Genomic DNA, 18,703 nt, shown 5'->3' on the forward strand with positions numbered 1-18,703 from the left:
TATTGGAGTATTTGCTTTTTTTTTTTTTTTTTTTTTTTTTTTTTTTTTTTTTTTTTTTTTTTATTTGTAGCATTTGAGACTGCCTGTTAAAGTGGAGATAACTTGTATGGTTTTCCATACTGAGCTTATTTAGGTTTTCTGTCTTCATACACTGGCTTAAACAAAGCATGGTATTGAATGTTCCTGGATAAATTACTATTCTTAAAGGTTGATGCTCAAAGATTATACTTTGTTTTTAAAAATTTGGGTTGAAATTCACAAAAGAAGAAAAAATTCAAAGTCGAGATTGATATTTTCCACTATTGGGTATTTTTTATAGCTTTGAGACGTGATCTTAGTGACTTTTCTGTAACTTCTTTTCAGGGAAACTAGTATCAGGTGAACTGTTCAGATCAACAGGATTAAATTAAAAGCAGAAGTTAATACTTTTTAAAGTCCTAGGTCTGAGTTTTCTTGTATTTGCTTAGTTTCCTTTTTAGTTAGTGTTCTTTTTTTCTTTTCTTGGGGAGGAGCAAGGCACTGGGAAGGATAGTGGGATTTTTGGCACTTAATGGGTTCAGTGTACAGGTTTCCTATGGGCAGTTGAGATCCAGTAGGCAAATACATGCCGTCCTACGGGCCTTTCATTATAAAAGAGAAATGAAAAGGCTTGGATTAATGTAGAAACAGCAAAAGGCAGCTCCCATAGGAAGATTATCACTCTTAATTACTTTAGGAAGATTATCACTCTTAATTATTAAGCAGGTCAAGCTTATCAGTGACCTCAGAGCTCTTTTATGCATTTTGCTGAACTGCTGTAACTTAAAATCATTTCTGTCAAGATAGAAATTTTTGGCTGTGCCTGATGTAGAAAAAGGAAATGGTTGGGTGCAGTGAAATTTGACAAGAATGTGACTTCCTATTGCTGTGAGCTTTGCAGCCCCACAATGCTTCCTGTCAATGCGTCCTGCCTTTCTGGAGGCAGGAGCCAGATTCTCAGAGCTGGAGGAAAACTAGATTCCCTGGCATGTGGAAGTGAAACACTTGAAGGAGGAAGGCTTGCTACTTACTTGACAGAAGTTGGCCCTTTGCTCTTCAGCTTGGGAAGAGTTTTTGAGTAAAACTTGGTGTGCTTGATGAATGTTTATTTTTACTGTTAAAAACAGAATTGCCGTTGGTGCGTTTAAAAAGGTGAGGTCTTGGTGAGGTCACTTGGATCTTTTCCTTCTTTACTGGTAATTGTTCTGTAGGCACACTGCAGGAAAAGCAAATACGTTCATTGTTACTTTTGTGGGAATTAATTTAATTGAGGCAGGTGTGATAGAATTTGTTTCTTCTGAAATACCTACTTCTTGTTTTGTTCTCTTTGTAATTGTGTTAGTGCAGGACTGTGCTTAAAAACTGCCCTTCCCACTAAAATTTTCTCTTGTCATTTTGCCATGGCAATGACAGAAATAAAAGCTTTGCTAACAGTAAGCAAAAAGAATTGTGTTCTTAGGTAAAAGGCAGGTGGGTTTGTGGCCTATCTTCTGACTTTTTTAAGGTTCTTTTATCCTGCCTCTTTCACTGGCTGTGCTGTGAATTTTGACTGCTTTCAATAAAAGGCTTTGAAAACTGTGGGTGGGGAACAGTCATTTAAATTTCATGGTATTTCAGCTCAAGGCTTACATTAGTGCTTTGTTTTTAGCCAGAGAAGGCAGCATGGTGACACCGCGGAAGCCTTTTCTCTAGGTACTTCCCTGTGCACCCTTTCCCTAGGGTTCATGTTTTCAGAGTGTCTGAAAAAGGCTCTGAGCAGCGCATCTCACTTGAAAATGTTTTATTTTCAGTTCAGAGATGCTGAGCAGGAGTGCGGCTGGAGGACCTGATCTTTCAGAGGTGTGGAGACTCATAGCTTCTCTTGTAGGGGTTTTGAGTTGTGGGAGTTGGGCAGTGTTCTTCAAAAAGTACAGGTATTAAATAGGCCAGGGTGCTTCAGCTTTTACTGTCTTTATTCATTCTAGTTAATCGAGTAAGATAGGCAAAAATTAACATCTCAGCAATTATTTGTGATCTTAGTGGCAGTTTTTGAAGAACAAACTTGTATTATGTAGGCAGTCTAAATGTTCTGAGGGATTTTTTTGAGGGTTTGGCAACTAGAGGGTAAGCAAATTATGCAAAAAAGTGAATTTGGCTAAAAAATTTTGATGTTTAAAAAGCTAAAAAAAATAGCATGAGCTGCCTTTGCGATTTTTGGTTTTATTTTGCAAACTCATGGGCTAGAAGCAGTCTTCAAAGAGACATGAAAATGCAGTATTTTCTTAAAACCCCACAAGTTCAGGACCTGGTAAAGACAAAACGTCAAGAATACCAAGGCTCCTGATGGAGCCAAAACTGTGTGTTTGTGTTGGGCAAGTGGCTCTTTTAATTTTTCATGAAAAGAACTTAAGAAAAGAGTAAATTGTATTGTTTCTGCAATTTTAGTTTTAATGGAAGATTACTTATTTATTTGAAAAAGATAAATTGTAAAGAAGCTTGAAAAAGAAAGGCAAGCTAAAGGTTTTATTTGAGAGCAGTTATCAAAGTTTACCTCATGAAATATTGCAGAATGTAAAGGCAGTTGTTGGATTATATGAAGCCAAAAATAAAATGGAGGTACATGTTCTGCCTGGCAGGATATTTGGGATTTGCTGGCAGCAGTAGAGGTGCTTCAGAGGAAAATGTGTTTGATATGCATTTTGAACTAGTGGGCCCTGGACAGTCATCCAAAACAAGTAACTTAGTTACTGTCTGTCCAAGATGCCTAAAATATACATGGTCCCCCTGGAACATCTTTAGAGAGTGCTGGTTGTTGCTTGAAATTCGGGTGAGTAAAGGAGTTCAAAGAAGCGGTCTCAGGAAATAATTTCAAATGAATTCAAGTAATTGTGAATTAATGTCTTAATTTACTACAGATTTTGGTTATTTCAGAAGTTGGGGACTGATTTATGTGAGGGAGTAATACCATTGTGCTCTTAAACATGCTTTATTGTGCTGCTCCTGCTACTAAAATGCAAACCACAGGCACATCTGGGGAAGAAAGTCTTTTCTTTTCACCAAGATGTGCACTGTAGCACTTTGTCTCTCGCCGATCATCATCTCTCCTAGATTTCTTTATGAGTCTTAATCTCAGTTTTATTGTGGTCTGCATTTAACTTCTTTGGAGTTGGTTGTGAGGGTTGAGAGAAAAGCCAGGGTTTTTTAATCTGCGTCCTTCCATTTACACCCCATTGAGAAATGTGGCTTTAAGGCCTATAGGGTGAGATACTCTTAAGTTTGATCATTGCAATTTTTGTTGTTGTTTTGTAATGAATGCAACTGAGTGAAGCTGGCTTAGGTAAATGCTGTGCAAATGGTTGTGTAAATGCTATTGCAGAACTTGGTAGAAAAGGGGAGGACCACAGGCAGTGAGAGGAGAGAAGGTTGCCCAGGAAGGTGACCTGTGGCCGTGGAAACACCAGGGCTAGAGTATGGAGCAGAGCAATGCAGGAGGGACCCGGTGGAAGTAACAGAATGGTTTCTGCTTTATACAGGCTAGGCTTACCTACCCCTTTACTTCACTGCCTTTGTAAATAAGTCATCAGCTCATCAAAACTTTTGTGGACAGGTCTTAGCTATATGTTGCTTTTCCAACTTCAGTAGTTTAAGAAATAAAAAAGAAAGAAAATGTTGATAGACTTGCTTTCTTCCTTAAATTATGCCATAAAGTATGGGATTTGTTTTTAGAGAACTTGTCTCATCCATTTCACTGGTTTCTTCTGGTTTAGCTGCCCTTGCCTATTTTCCTGTAGCCCAAACATGCAACATAGCAGGTATGCATGCACATGTTAGTTGCTAGGTAACACTGTTTTGGCCTTTCCTGCTTTCCACAGTCTGGGATTCAGTCCTTGATGTTCGTAGTGTGCTTCAGAGGAAATAAAGACAACCATCCTTCTTACAGAATTATAGAATGGATCAGAAGGGACCTCAGTCTAATTCAAATACCCCTCCCATGGCAGGGACACTTGCACTAGACTGGTTTGCTCAGAGCCCCTGTCCAACCTGGCCTTTAACACTTCCAGGGATGGGTCACCCACAACTTCCCCTGGGCAACATGTTGCAGTGCTTCATTACCCTCAGCAAAAAAAAAAAAAAAAAAATTTCTTCCAGAAGAAGCACAGCTCTCTGGTAAAGTATGTAAGTGAATTCCTAATGATGGGTTACAAATCCCAGACATTCAGAAGCAGTGAGTCAGTCCTCCCTCTCTTTACTAAAAAATGTGAAAAATAAGGGAGCTTTTGAGACTTTTAGGTTTCCAGTGTTCAGAATTCTCATTTGTGTTCTTTTATGTGTTGCTCATTGTTTTTCTTTAAAAAGTAAAAAAAAAAAAAAAAAAAAGGTAAAAAAAAAAATCTAGAAAGACTGAATGATTCATGTATTGCCACAGGCTAGTACAGGGTTCAAGAGAAGTCCTGTAAGTCTCTAGAGCTGAGGTAGCAAGTGTGACTGCTCTTCTCCAGGTGCCAAAGCCCCACAGGGACACACCATGTATAGCTTGCCCATGAGCAGTGCAGGGTTATTGCAAGCTGGACAATTTCCTAGTTTCTGAGGACTCTTTCTGTCTCTAGGAAGTAAGTTAAGGTTACCAAAAAAAAAGTAATTTAAAACTGTTCCTGTTTCTGGTTTTGGCAGAGTTGCCTTGTTAGTAAACTCAACTCAACTCAAGTTTTAATTTTGTATTTCCAAACAATTTCCTAATCTCTTTCAAAGGCCCTGTGTGTCTTTCAGTAGCTGCACTTTAATGTTCCTAATACTGGTTGCTGCTTTTACTGCCTTTGGTAAAGGGGAAGTTGAGAGAAGAGAGGGACTAGGGATATGATGAACCAAAGCTCTGTATTAGCTCCGCATAAGACTTTGATTCAGCTCCTTTTTCTATTTCTATGTCTATTACCTCTTAATTACCTGTTTTCATTTGTCAGAGTAATTTCTTTGCATCACCTGCAATCAGCATGATTAAAAGTATCTGGGTTTGGTTGTTTCCCTCTGTGTTCCATTCTGCATTTTCTTTATCAGGTATAGTTTAGAGGAGTGAATCTAAAATTAGTCGGTAAGTGAGAGGTTTTATTTCCTTTTCTCTATTTCAGTTTGCACAAAAAATGTACTTTCCTGTACAATGCATTCATGCTTTCATATCTCAAAACCTCATCTTGTAGGTTCATTAACATTATTGCACTGGTGATGCAAAGTGCTAAAATGCTCAACATAAGTAAAATTTTACTTTCATCAATATACTGAGAAATAAAACAGTACTGCCTAAACAGATGCACTCAAAAAGGACTTCTTGTATGTTCAAGAATCCAGTTCTTTTTGCCTGCTGCTTCCAAGAAAGCCCTGCAGCCATAAAGCAAAAGACCTAACAATAAAATGCCTTTCCCCGACTTGCTTTTTTCAGCATGTGCTGTGAACAAAGCGTACAAAAAGGAAGGAAGAAGAAAGGGAGCCAAGTAGCATTTGTGATTATTTTCAACTACAGACGTTGCTATCTGAATCGTCGGATAATATGCATGCTAAGATAGTATGAAGTAATCAATTCAAGTGAAGAAATAAAGATACAAGGAAGACTTAAAGTGGCTAATACAAGAAAAAGCAACATTGGGATAAACTTCCTTCCAGGAAATGTCCTTCACTTCTGGTCAAATGCAGCTTATTCTGCAGACTGAGTGTTTTATGTGTATAATCAGATGAATTAACTCAGTTTTAAAATTTCATTATTAAAAAAATGGCAAAGCAAACAAAAAAGACCAATGCAATCTCCAGCAATTTATTCAGAATGGATCTGCTCTTTTGTTTAGATTTTTAGGAGAAATATTTCTCTTGTGATTTTGACCAGTGAGGTAGGAACAAATCTCCTGTGAAAAACGACCTGTTTCTGTTGGACTTTAGCGGAAGCATAAGGCTTTTGCTTATTTCAAAATGTTTTTAATATACATTGCATAAAAATATTAGGGTTTGGGACTGTAAATACTGACCTGGTTGTTTACCTATATTTTCTTAATACATCACAGCCTAACAGAGCTGAAAGAAGCAAGGGCAAAACAATATCAATGCTATATTTAACAGTGCTCTCAGCATCCCTGTATTAGCATCTCCTTTCATTAGTCCCACATCAGCAGGACACCAAAACATTCTTTCCTGAAGCAGGAAACATCGTGAAAGGCTGGAGCTTCTCCATGTTCAAGCACCTCTGGGGCTTCTAAGTGGAGGGAATATGGTAGCTTAACATTTTACAGTTTATGCACCTTTTAAAAAACAATAAAATCCCCTAAAAATGCTTCCCTAGAGTTACGTGTTCCTCTGCTTGCACAAGTGATCAATGGTGCTAGCATTTCTCCATCCTGCTCTTTCCCCTGGTGTCACCCCTCTTCCTTACCCCACCTCCCCTCCAGCCCACTTTTTTAAGCTCCACATCCACCTTTCTCCCCAGTGGGCATTCCTGATGGTTGTGTGCACACTCGGGATTTGTCTCTCTCTTCTGGATGTTTTCTGCAAGTGAGGGTGATGAGCTGAAGTTTTCATGGGCTCACCCTCATCTTTCCTGCCAGAACCTGTCCCCAAATCCTCCTGGTGCTCTGGGTGACCATGTGGTGCCCTCCCCAACCTCCTCACTGTTTCAGTTTTTCTTACTCTTTTTTCCTGGAAATGGATGGTTCAGGGTGTCAGGGTTTTAAATATATTGCATGGATGGAGAGGAGGAAGGGCATCAAATTGTTGGGCTGGAAAGTGATAACAGCACCATTTAAACTAGGTTTTTCATGCATCTGAGTGTTCAAAGTAATTGCCAAGAATTTCCTTCCCGTCTTCTGTTTCTTCTCCTCCAGTTCAGTTGTGCTTAAAAGTATCCTCTGAAATGTTGGAATTGAACTGCTGTATCAAAATCTGCTGTTCAACTGGTCTGCCAAAAAAAATGCCATGGAGCATGGGGTCCGGCTTTGTTAGATGGCATGCTTAATGGGATGCTAGCAGATTTTAAAAGCAATGAAAGAGTAAAACCTGGAAACCAGGCCTTTTCTGTTGTGAAGAGGCCTGTTTCTCCACATTTGTTGTTTCAAGACTTCCATTCTTAGGCAGATATTTCTGTCTTTCCCAAGCCTGTGACATTCTCGTGAAAGGATCCATGTACTTTTTTGGACATGTCGTCTGTAGCTAAAAGAGCAATTTTGGGCATAATTTGAGGTGAATCTATTGGTGAGATGATGTTCTTAAAGAAAAAAGTAGGTTTTCTTGTTAAAAGTGACTTCAAATTTTAAATGTCTCAGTAAATTGCCTTGGTGTTTATTTCACTGTCAGATTCCCCACAGAGATCTGAATTGTGTTTGGAGTGCGGGGATGCAGAATGGTGTTCTGCCAGCTTCTGCCAGCTTCCAGCTGCCTTTTAGAGACACTAACTGGAGAAGTGCACTTCTAATGTAGATGGGCCTGTCTCTTTTCCTGTACAGCAGTGCACTTCAAAGCGTGTCCTAGTTGTTCGATTGTCATGAGCAGAATGTTCTCCTGCCCGTTCCCATTATTCCAACCTGTCATCTTTTCCCTTGAGGGAAAAAAAAAAAAACAAAAAAAACCAAACAAGCCAAAGCAGTGGTAGTTTTCTTTCCACCAGTTCTGTTGTTGAAGAAGCTCAGCTCTCAGGTTATGTTTGGGCACTGTTTCGGGGCCACTGATAAGTGGTGCAGATGCCCTGGAGCTGGATGGTGGGCTGGGTGATGGGCACAGTGCCACAGGAATGTGGCTGTTCTGCTTTCGGGGCCAGGCTGGAGCTTGAAGTGATTTGGCAACTTTTGTGGGGTGCAAAGCAGAAGCTGGATGTCATGTAATCACAGGACCATTCCTGGTGAAGTGGTGTGCAGGGATGCTCCAAAGTGATCTCCATGCTCAGGAGCTCGCTCGGTGCCTGCACAGGTCATTAACTGAGTCTTGGCTTCAGCCATGCAAATTCCAGGCTGCCTTCTCCAGAAGGAATAAACAGGAAGGAATAAACAGGAAGGAATAAACCCCTGGGATCCTCCTGCTGCTACTCTTATAGGGCTTTTCCCATTTTTTGACTGGTAGAGGGTTGGGTGAACAGCAATACAGTGCATTTTAAGAGCCAGTGCTACAGCATGGCTGTGTTCACCTAGACCAAATTAAATGCAGTCACCTACATCCACTGCTGAATTTGCACCCAGCTGGTATATTTGGTACCTATTGCAAAAAGCAAGAATTGAGAGGAAAAGAGCTGATTCTGCTAGAATTCCTCAGAAGGAGGGTAAGTCTTGGAGAGCTACTGCCAATTGCATGAATTGTCAGAGAGGCACTCAACTTCTTGCTATTGTCAGCAAAGATTTTTCTGGTGAGAAAAGGTATTTTAGCAGTACCTGTAAGATGCTAGAAACTTAAGCAGTGGTGAAGTTCAAGGTCATACTATAGTGCATTAACCAGTGGCTTAACCTTTATTCTGCTGTTTATGTGTATGCATACAATAAAAGGATCTGAGGGCCTTTAAGAAACATGTCTTCCTCAAATATCTGTGGCTTTTACTATAGTAGTAATTCTAATTTGTATGTGTTACAAGAGTACTCAGACTTAACTTCTGGATACATATCTGAGGCTGATTTTGGAAAGGGAAGAAGGGCTTGATTGCTGCAGTGTTTCTAGGAATGGAGCAAGAGCTGGCTGATGCAGAGACAAGGCGGTTGGAAGGAGGCTGTCACTAGCAACTCCTCAGGAATGCTACCTGGATATATTGCATTCTGCCTGCTATAGTAGTGAGAGAATTCTCTCCCTTCTATGATTCTAAGTTTTCATAAAAGTTGTGGGTTTTCGTATTAATAAGTGTTATTTTTCCTGACTAGTAATAAATTATGATGTCTGTTGCTTTGGAATATAACAACAGGATTATGTACATAGTAAGATATATTAAAGTTGTAATGCCACAGAAATACATTTTAAAATTGGGAACCAATTGACTGTACTACCACAAATTATGCAAAACAGCTGGATACCTAATGAGACCACAGTCCATCTCTCCCTTCTCGGACTCATCCTTGCTAGGATGCTTATTAGCATCATCCAGTAAAGAGTAAACTGGTTCTGGCTATTCAATGTGCAGACTGCTTCTGGGGAAGCTTTTAACAGAGTGGCACTGGGTATGCAGGTAAAATAAACAAATGCCGGGCTTGTTTTTTACCACTGTGTTTTTTTTGGGACTTGTGGAGTACAAATTTTAATTGAGAAAATGATGAAGATATCGTGGAATTTCTGTGTTATAGGGTATTAAGTAATGTTGAAGTAAGCTAAAAATGTGCTAGAACTGATAGGAACTTTATTGTGACTTTTTGTAGGGCAAAGGAAAGATGATGATGATGTATGTGCTTCACAGTATTTCTTACTCCCTTCTGCACAGAAGAAATGAGCTGGATTTTGTATTAAAGTCACAGCTATACAAGCACTTCTTTGACCTCTGCTTTTGCCCAAGCTGCTATTTACTTCTCTACCTCTGCATCTCAGGTGTGCTCTTGCCAGTGCTTGTATAGATATCTAACTGGTGAGACTGGGGATCTGCTCCATGTTGACGTGGGTTTCATTCCTCAGCACTCTTCGCAGTTGTTTTCCTTCTGCACAGCCCCATAAAAAGATGTGCCAGCATGACTGGAGACCTGCGCAAGGAAGGGAGGTTCAGAATAGAAAGAGTCAAGAGCCTGTAATGTATCTTCCTTCCCTGTAGATTGTAGCATCATGCCCAGTAAATATTAATTGTGGCTTCTTTTCCCTTCTTTTCAGCTTCTCAGCAAAGATGCCTCCAAATGGGAAGGCCTTACATTTTCACCCATCAGTTCTGCATTTTGGAATGCAGTGAGTATCTTACATGATTGTTATTTTGGTTAATAATGAAGTGTGGAGGAACAGCTACACTGGGCTCCATTTTGGTAAAAAGCATTAGCTGGGATCATGCCATCATCCGAAAAATAGACAAGTAGTAAGTAATTGCCACAGAGCTGGAAGTGCATTTCTTGTCTTGCAATGTTTTGTAAGTTAAAATCAACATAGTTCTGAGAAGGAGGAAAAGCTAATAGGGAATATAATGCATTCTGGGTGTACATTTCAGGTGATTCTGCATGGATGTCAAATAATTACTTCATGTGGATAGTTCATTTTTGAAAGATTGCCTTTCTAGTGGAGGAAGGGCTTGTTGTTTCCTTTGAATTCTGATAACAAAATCCAGACAGTCCCAATGAAAACATACTGGTAGAATAAATGATATTTTTCTTAGCTCTCTTTTAAGAAAACTTTAAAAATTATTCTTAAGTGATAATGAGCCTTTGATCTATCAGTAACCAAAAAGAAACACAGTCTCCTTGTGAGTTAAAGGAATATTTCAGAGGATGCACTGGAGGAATGTCTAAGATGTTGGAGTTTGGGGTGTACTAGCTAAAGCAAAAGCCTTAAGAGAATCATTGCTTTAGCTGCCAAAACAAGGCTTCAGTTATTTAAACATTTTTATCCAAAACTTTGTGCTTTGTAAGGGTTATTTTATTCTTTAACTCCTAATTACTCCAGTGAGTTTTGGCCAAGCGTACCTCACATCCCAGTTTTACATATTTGCCTTTGTATACTAAAGGCAATACATGTTTGGTGTGTTTCCAGACAATTAATTACATGTTGGTAATTGTTGCAGATGAACATGTTTTAGAGTGATTTGTGTTGCTTCTTTTGTGCATTGCCTGTGCTTATAAAGTGAATAATTTATTTCTCTTTTTTTTACCCCTGCTTTAGGTTACTGGGGTTACCCAGAGCTAAAATGCTGCATGCCTACAACCCAAGTAGAGATAGAGATGTTGTAGTCAATTCAGTGTTTACAGCTACTAGACAGTTTCATGTGTCTCCTGCTCATAGCCGGGTGAGTGTTGATGTACTTCTGGAAAGTATGTAGTGGCCAAGTGCCAAGCCTTCCTGCTTCCTTTGGCATAAGCTCTTCATTCTGTGTTTTTGTGCTTTTTTGTAGGACCTCCAACTCTTTTTCTGTTTTGCTAGTGGGTTTTTTTGTTCACTTCTACTTAAACTTGTTTGGGAGAAGCCATCCAAAACCTACAGCAGGAAATGTGTTTGACAGTAACAGAGGAAGAGAAGAATTTTTCGGTGTTAGAGAGGCTGTTTAAATCAAATTCTGCTTTAAGCAGCATTATGCAGTAATCCACAGGCATGTGGGTGTTCTACAGCCCTGAATTTTTAGTCTTTTGAATGGTCTTGCATATTCGTCAGAAAAAGCTGCAGTGAAATGTTTTATGTATTTTGTATTGCAATTATGGGCACAATTGCCTTTATGATCTAAGATCATTATTTTAACTCTGATTCTTTAAACAATATAATGCATGTTAAGAATGAATTGCTGTGATCTCAGTTGGATGAAGCTCAGTTTTTATCCTCCCCTGATGTGCAAAGGGGTTTTATAATGTTTTCATCTGATTTTTGGTTTTACCATAGCTGAAAGGGTATAAATGACATAAATGTCATTGTTTTTCCAGCCAGACTATCTAGTTACTGAGAGTGTTGCCTAAGTTCAGCTTGGCTGATTTGCCTATATATTGCAGGGGCACTGATTCACTTTGCAGTAGCCATCTCTCTCTGTGTGGGGAAGAGCTTCTGTGCACTCACAGGCTGTTGGTGCTGCATGGTTAAGAACTTATGCAAAAAGAAGCCTTGCTTGGTGAGGCCCCATGCTAGCTGAGAAACTCCAGCCATAACTTGGCAAGCTGCTGTGTGATCTCAGTCCTTTGTAGTAAGAGATGAGAGTTGTGCACAGATGAAACTTCTCAGTGCTGAGGTTCTGCTTAGTGGGATTTACAGATAGGGATGTACATGTGGAAGTGTCCTCTGGGCCCTGTGACTTAGTGGGGAGTGTGTGATGGCACCAAGCCAGAAAGCTTCTCTGTGGTCTCTGCAGGTGATTCCAGCGATGGGAAAGGTGTCGTTCAGAGTACTCTTCCTGCCCACAGAAGAAGGCAGTATTGAAAGCTCATTATTTATAAATACCTCATCTCATGGAGTACTTTCATATCAGGTAATTGCTCTTGTTTTTCATATCGGGGAACCACTCTTATTTTTAGCTTGGGTTTTGGACTTACTTGTGTTTTAAAAATTGATTTTCATAATTTTAGGGACTTTGAAAATTCATTGAATTCCTGGTACAGATCAGGTGGGGTCATGTTACCAATTCATCCCTTTTACCAGATCATTCTAGTGTCTTGATCACATACATCTATATGGTTAAAATTACTGCTATTAGTGAGGCTATTTGTGGTAGTAAAACCAAGTGTATTTGTATGTGTGTACTTAAAAGATCATGGTCTAATTAATTTCATATATTAGTGTAGTCTAGACTGCATTGTGCTGGAATGCATTTGTTGGGAAAAACCCACTAGGAAATATTTTAGGTGGTTTTCAGCTACTCTGCAGGATTTTATGTAAACACATTGGGGATGTAGCACAGGGTGAGCGGTTTAGGCCCTTAAAACATTGTTGAAGTAATGGTTGTGCCTTAAAGCTGTCTGTTTTCTGAATAACTGGTGAATTTAACAGGTCTTTAGCTTTTAAAAATTTTTATGAGGGACACTATATACTCCAAATTCTTGGCTTTTATTATTTTGACAAAGAAAAATCTTAACTCTGAATGTAGTGATTTAAAAAGAGTGACAGCTTTAATCAATCATCAAACGATTTCATTCCTATACTTTGATCTTGTGCTAGAAAACAAAGTTCCTTAAATAAAAGCTTAGATAAGTTCAGTTTAAATATATGGGATTTTAATACAAATGTTGCATTTATGTAGTATTTATTAGAAGTAATGCCACATTTGGCAGGAACATTTCATCAAGAATGTGGGAAAAGTGCATTATAGAGTGATTGACCTTTTCTTTTTGACATCTCACCCTTCCCTGCACCCTTAATTTATTGCCCAGTCAACTCAGCCTTTTATCAACAAGTTGCAGGGAAGCAGTTGTCAGTGCCACCTCAAAATCAGTTTGTTTCCTGTTGGAGTGCTGCAAAAATCAGTAGCAGCATGGACATTTTCATGGGCATTTTCACCAGCCACCTGAGGCAGAGGAAGTAGCTGTCCACGTTTTCAGCTCACATTAGGTTTAAGAGTTTCAAAAGGAGGCATGACTTGAGTGTTTGATACACAGTCACAGTGCTTCTGAGGGACCCAAAGCCCTCTTGGGGCTCCTCTAACAGGATTTTTCCTGTTAGAAAACAGTAAATCTTTGCATACAAATGAAAAGCCCAAAGTGATTTTAGTTAGCCTCTGATGATCCCCTGCCTATTTGATCCCTCCAGGCTCCACACCCCTCAGTTATTGTGCATCTCATTGTCAATAAACTAATCTTGGTGGAGCAAAATATAAATGCAGTAGAACCATCCAAATTATAAATCTTACAGTGTTCTGAAAACTGCAAACTTTAAAAACCAAAATAATGAGAAAATATTTTACTCAATTTTTAAGGCAGAGCCATTGAATTCAGTATTCAGTGAGACTAGTAACAACGTTTTCTCAGAAATTACTGTTCTCCTAAATGGTGATACGTGTATTGTAATTGCCGGGAGAATAGTAGGAGAGTGTAGATACTTTGTTTTTGAGATAACCTGATGCTCTGCTGGTGAGTGCTTTGTTTTGTCTTTGTAAGAGTGCCTGAATGAGTGACAATTCTTAAGTGCCATTTATGTCTATGATAACTTTCTACATTGGAACTTCTGTTTATTGTCTTTTAAAAGAATTTAATGTGAAAAACAATTTTTTGGGAAGATTGTTGTTATTAGCAATGTAATTTTGGATGTTGCTGTTATAACTGAAATTCTAGATGTTGATGTAATGACCTTTTTTTAACACCAGGTTTTTGGAACAGGAAGTCTGATGTCTTCTCCAGAAGAACCTAAAGTGCAGCTAGCAAATGCCTACTTACTGCTTCCACACATCCAGAACATCCAGGCATCACACACACTGGTACAGTATACATTTCAAGGGGAGAAACATAAGTCTGTTTAACCACAGAAGGTTTTTGACCTCAGTTTGTTGGGATACAAGGAACATTAGCAAAAAATCCGAGTACCAGTGACTGCAGGAGAGAGATTGCAAGATACAGGGTTACTGTGATCAGCTGCTTTTATGAGACGGTCTTTGGCATTTAAACTATTCACACTTGTTCTTCTTCGTGCCCCTGTGGTGGGGTGGTGTCTAAGTTGTGCTGGCAAAACTATTTGTGAGGCTCTGCTCTGGCTGAACTGGAGAATTGGTCTGCCCTAAACAAAAAAATAAACTTTATACCATAAAATTCAGAAGGGTGGGAAGCTGTATTGGTTTGCTTTGTTTTTTACTTCTGGCCAGTTCCCCATGCGAGTTTACAGCAGGGCTGCACCAACAATTAGCCACAGTTAAAAAGCATGGCATGCTGCATGGATGAGACTGGGAGCTGGGAGTCAGGCTGCAGCATCCCCTCCTGCCCCTGTCAGTGCTGAAGATACCAGCTTTGCTTACTGCATCTTCACAAGGAGCTCTGGAGAACACAGCCAACTGAATTTATGAGGTGTAAATACTGGAGGTGAAAGAAGCTTAATGATTTCTGTCATTTGGTTGCAGTTGCAGATATTTTCATAGTCTTCCAGTCCATACAGAACCTCTTAAGTGAATAAATAATTTGAAAAACTGATCTTTCAGATTTCCTATTGTATTATACACAGACATTGTTTTTCCAAAAACATACTCAGAATACCTTAGCACGTAACAATATTTAATACTTCATCTAAATGTAAGCTGCATTAATTGCCTTTGTGATGCCTTCTGTGCTACCTGAGAAAAATTACCAGCATAGATGATATTTTTCAGTTTGGTATGTATATTAGGTCAATCTTACCTCTCTCCAACGTTAATGCATAATTTCCTTCTCTCTGTTTCTTTTCCTCCACACCAGTCTCTTCCCTGTAGTCACAAGGTTGCCCTTGCTTGTGAATGTACAAAGGCAGACTCTTGGAAAGGAAGGAAAAATCTTCAGGTTTTGTAATTTGGGGTACTAGAGGTAGAACTGAGAAGGGTTTTTTTGATGCTGCTAGTGTCTGCATCTTTGTATCTAGCTCAATGGATTGCTGTCAGGTTGAATCTGAAAGTTGCATACGTGCTTTTTTACAGTTCATTCTAAATTCCTGAGTGGAGAAGCTTTGGGGTACATTTGACATTTTCCTCACTGTAGAGTGACAAACATTATCCTATGTTTTATTTGTATGGAGTACAAATTTGAGGTCATGTTTAGCAGTGCAGCATGGTACCACCCGGCACTAATCTTGTAGGACATGAGGTGGGAGAGAGTGTTGATTCAATTCTCCAAGCTCCGGGTGTAGTTTCTCTGTGCTGTGTTGTAATTGAGGTAACACTCTTCACTGCATGTTATCAATTTGAGCAGAAATGCTGCAGCAGTGGGATGGGCTCCTCAGCTGTTGAAGATGATAGACAAGATCTAAATATTGGAGAGGAGTTTATGGCTTGAATTTGGGTTCCTCTCAGAAGAATGTTTCTCTACAGCTAGCTGTCCTCTCCAGAAGTGCGTTCTTCAATTCATCTTCCTTACGTTCTGATCCAGATCTCATTAAAAAAATGGCATCATTCTGTTTTGTCCAGTTTATATTTTAAGCTCGGAAGACGTGGAATGAGGTTTGAGTGACTACACAAGGGCAAACTGAAGGATACATAACTATTACACATAGAATGGAGTCTTGTAGTGAAAAAGTATTTAAAACAAACCAGTCATACTCACTTAGCTGTGCACATTTCTTTTCCCCTGTTTATTTTTAACTGACACAAAATACCTATTTTAATAAATTCAGGATAGCATAAGCCTCATTTGCACATCCCTTTCACCTTGGGATGATTGAGTTTTAACCTTGGGCAACAGCATTTAGTTTGAAACATGGAAGGTGTCTTTACCTCTGAAGTCCCACTGATACTGCTTGGAAACCTCAGAGAGCTCCATGCTGTGTGTCTATTTTTTGCCTTATGTTTTAAAGTTGGTTGTGTTTAAATTGTTCAGTAATACTGACATCCTTGGTCAACAAGGCCAAAAAAGCTTTGACATCATTTAGTCCCATCATGTGCTAGGAAAGTGACTTATCAGGATTGCTGGAGGCCTTGTTACTCCAAATACTTACTACTTTGATGGCTGGAAACCTACACCTTCCAATTTAAATTGCTTTGTGGCCAGTTTATATATTGAGATGCATATTTAATTTATGTAACTCTTCCTGCTTCTGACACTTATACCCAGAAGCATTTGTAGGTGGCATCAGAACTTCCAACTTTCACTTTGCCAAGCTGAAGTGTCCGTGCTCTGTAGTGTCTTTGGTAATGAGCTGTCTATTTCTTCACCAAATTGACCACCCCTTTTGTAGCTTCTTCAGTTTGAAAAAATTTATTTTGAAGGTCAAGGACAGAATTGTAAATAGGGACATGGGTAAAATTCTGCCACTGTAAGCTATTTGTGTTGGAAATATAATATAATATGCCACTGTAAGCTATTGTGTTGGAAATCTGTTGGGGATTACAGATGGAAGTTTACAGTAGTGTTTCCATTGGAAATACAATATGCGACAGGTTTGTGTTTGAATTTTTTGTTGAAAATTAACTTCCATGGACTTTGTGTGTTGTTTTTGTCTTTTAATGGGCAAAACACAAAGGCCTTTTCATTTTTCTTCTTCGTTCCCACATGTTTTTAAGCAGAAACTTGTGTGCTTAATAAGAAAAAGGCAAACTTGCCTTTCTTGTCTCCATCTTTCTGTTACCCTTTTCAATGTTTCAGCTTTTGAAGGGTTGAGATTGGCGTGCTCTGTCTGTGCTCCTGGATCCCAGGATTTCCGGGCTCATGGCTCACTCCTTGGGAGGAAAGAAGAGCGGTGTCCCACACTGTGAATTCATTGTATGTCCACGTGGCCACTCAGCAGTGGCTAGTTACCACTAAGCCGTAACAGATGGTGGAGCCCATATAGGTCATCTTTGTTTACCCAGCTTCTGGGTGTAGTCTTCACTATAGTTGCCTGGTTTTTGGCATTGTTTAGTATTTGGACAGCGCTAAGAGGGCAGCTACATCACTGCCTCGCTGTGTTCAGGATGGTGGAAATGTCAGAGGAGGAGTGGCATGCAGGGTGGAGAGTCTTCTTGTAGAAGACACACAGATACCACTTTGCTGACTTCCCAGAGGAGTTCAAAGTTTATGAACTGACAGCTTGGGAAATATTGCAAGTACTGGCAGAAATGTAACACTCCTTAAGCTATGTTTTGCACTGGTGGGCAGAGGATCATAGAAGCAAATATGTCCAAGAGTGGTGCTTGGGTGTGGAGAAGGAAAGAAGGGAGACAGTAGAGCTTTCTTGGTGTGCTATCCTGATAACTGTCTGCAAAAAACTGATGAAACTTTGCTGAATCATTATTACAGGGACAGCTAATTAACACCATTCAGAGTGGAAATACCACTTTAGGGCCAGGGACTGTCCAGGACAGGAACTTTGAGGGATCAGCCTACAGGAAGAAGAGGAGGCTTTTTCAGTGTTGTTCTTTTTCAATGATACTGTAGCCAAACCTCCAGGAAGTGATTTGAACTCTACGGTCCTGGTAATGATGCAAGAATATATCCAAAAATCTTTGAGAGAATTTGTGTGGCTTCTATCAGTTGTTTTTGTTCATAAAGGATTTGTGGGTGCTGAATGTGTGTACATTGAAGTATGTATGCCTGAGTACTTAATACAAAATAGAGGCACCAGGTAATTAAGTGACAGTCTTTTGCAGAGCTCTCTCTGGCATTTCCCTGCTGTGCCTCTCCTTTTCAATTTGCCTGTGGTACAAACATTGGCTGCATAATTTAGCTCTCTGCTCTGATTCACTAGCAGTGATATTTACAGTATAAACGAGTGCTTGCACTGCTGCAGATGGTCCTGGATTTGTCTGGTTGGAAACTCTGCCTCTGACAGTGTTTCCTTCTCAGATGCATTATCTTCTCTTTAGGGTTAACTCAGAGCCATCCTGTTGGTGCTGTTAAGATATTGGGCATGACAGTTATATGTTATTGTCTGCCTTAGAGAAATGCAAATCTGGTTCCTGTTCTGAAGATATAAAAGAAATAAAAATTTCTGCTAGAAAACAGATCAACAGCAAATACACCCCAGTAGCATTTTTTCCCCTTCTGTACATTTCAAGATTCAATTTTAAGGTGACAGCTGTTCCCATGTTAGATCTATGCCAGGTCAAGAAAAACAAAGGCTGAAAAAAATATGATGTAGCTGATTTTTTAAATAGGGATGTGGGGTCTTAAGTTACTTTAAATGGCACTGGCATTAAATAAGGACTAACAAATCCTTATTTTAGGACCATGAAAGCAGTAGTGGTTTTTTAAGAAGCATTGAGAAGGGAACTCTAAGCATCAAGTTTTATCTGATCAGAAAATGACCTCTCAAGTTGTAATCTTACTGCCTTGTTAAAACTCCAGTAGCAGCCATGTGTTTTTTTTTTTCCTGCTCTCACAATTTGATACAGACAAAAACATGTAAAAAAAAGAAAAGACTTTACAGGGGTTTGAGTCCCCCAGAAAGCTGTGTTGGGGACAGTGTTTGAGTTGCCACTAACAACCTTTGCAGGGGCTATGTCGCCCTCTTGTGTGAAGCC

At 39.4% G+C, this 18,703-nt stretch overlaps 1 protein-coding gene across 6 annotated transcripts in view; it reads left to right on the top strand.

The window, feature by feature from the left end:
- TMEM131L (transmembrane 131 like) overlaps nucleotides 1-18,703 on the top strand; it is a 79,470-nt gene that overhangs the window by 24,546 nt on the left and 36,221 nt on the right. For all 6 annotated transcript variants that reach the window (XM_053975132.1, XM_053975133.1, XM_053975135.1 and 3 more), the window contains 4 exons: nucleotides 9,793-9,864; nucleotides 10,786-10,909; nucleotides 11,954-12,070; nucleotides 13,898-14,008. In XM_053975132.1, coding sequence (XP_053831107.1) covers nucleotides 9,793-9,864; nucleotides 10,786-10,909; nucleotides 11,954-12,070; nucleotides 13,898-14,008 — 424 coding nt within the window. The remainder of the gene's footprint in view (nucleotides 1-9,792; nucleotides 9,865-10,785; nucleotides 10,910-11,953; nucleotides 12,071-13,897; nucleotides 14,009-18,703) is intronic.

This window comes from Vidua macroura, chromosome 4, assembly GCF_024509145.1.
Source record: "Vidua macroura isolate BioBank_ID:100142 chromosome 4, ASM2450914v1, whole genome shotgun sequence".
Lineage (NCBI taxonomy): Eukaryota > Metazoa > Chordata > Aves > Passeriformes > Viduidae > Vidua > Vidua macroura.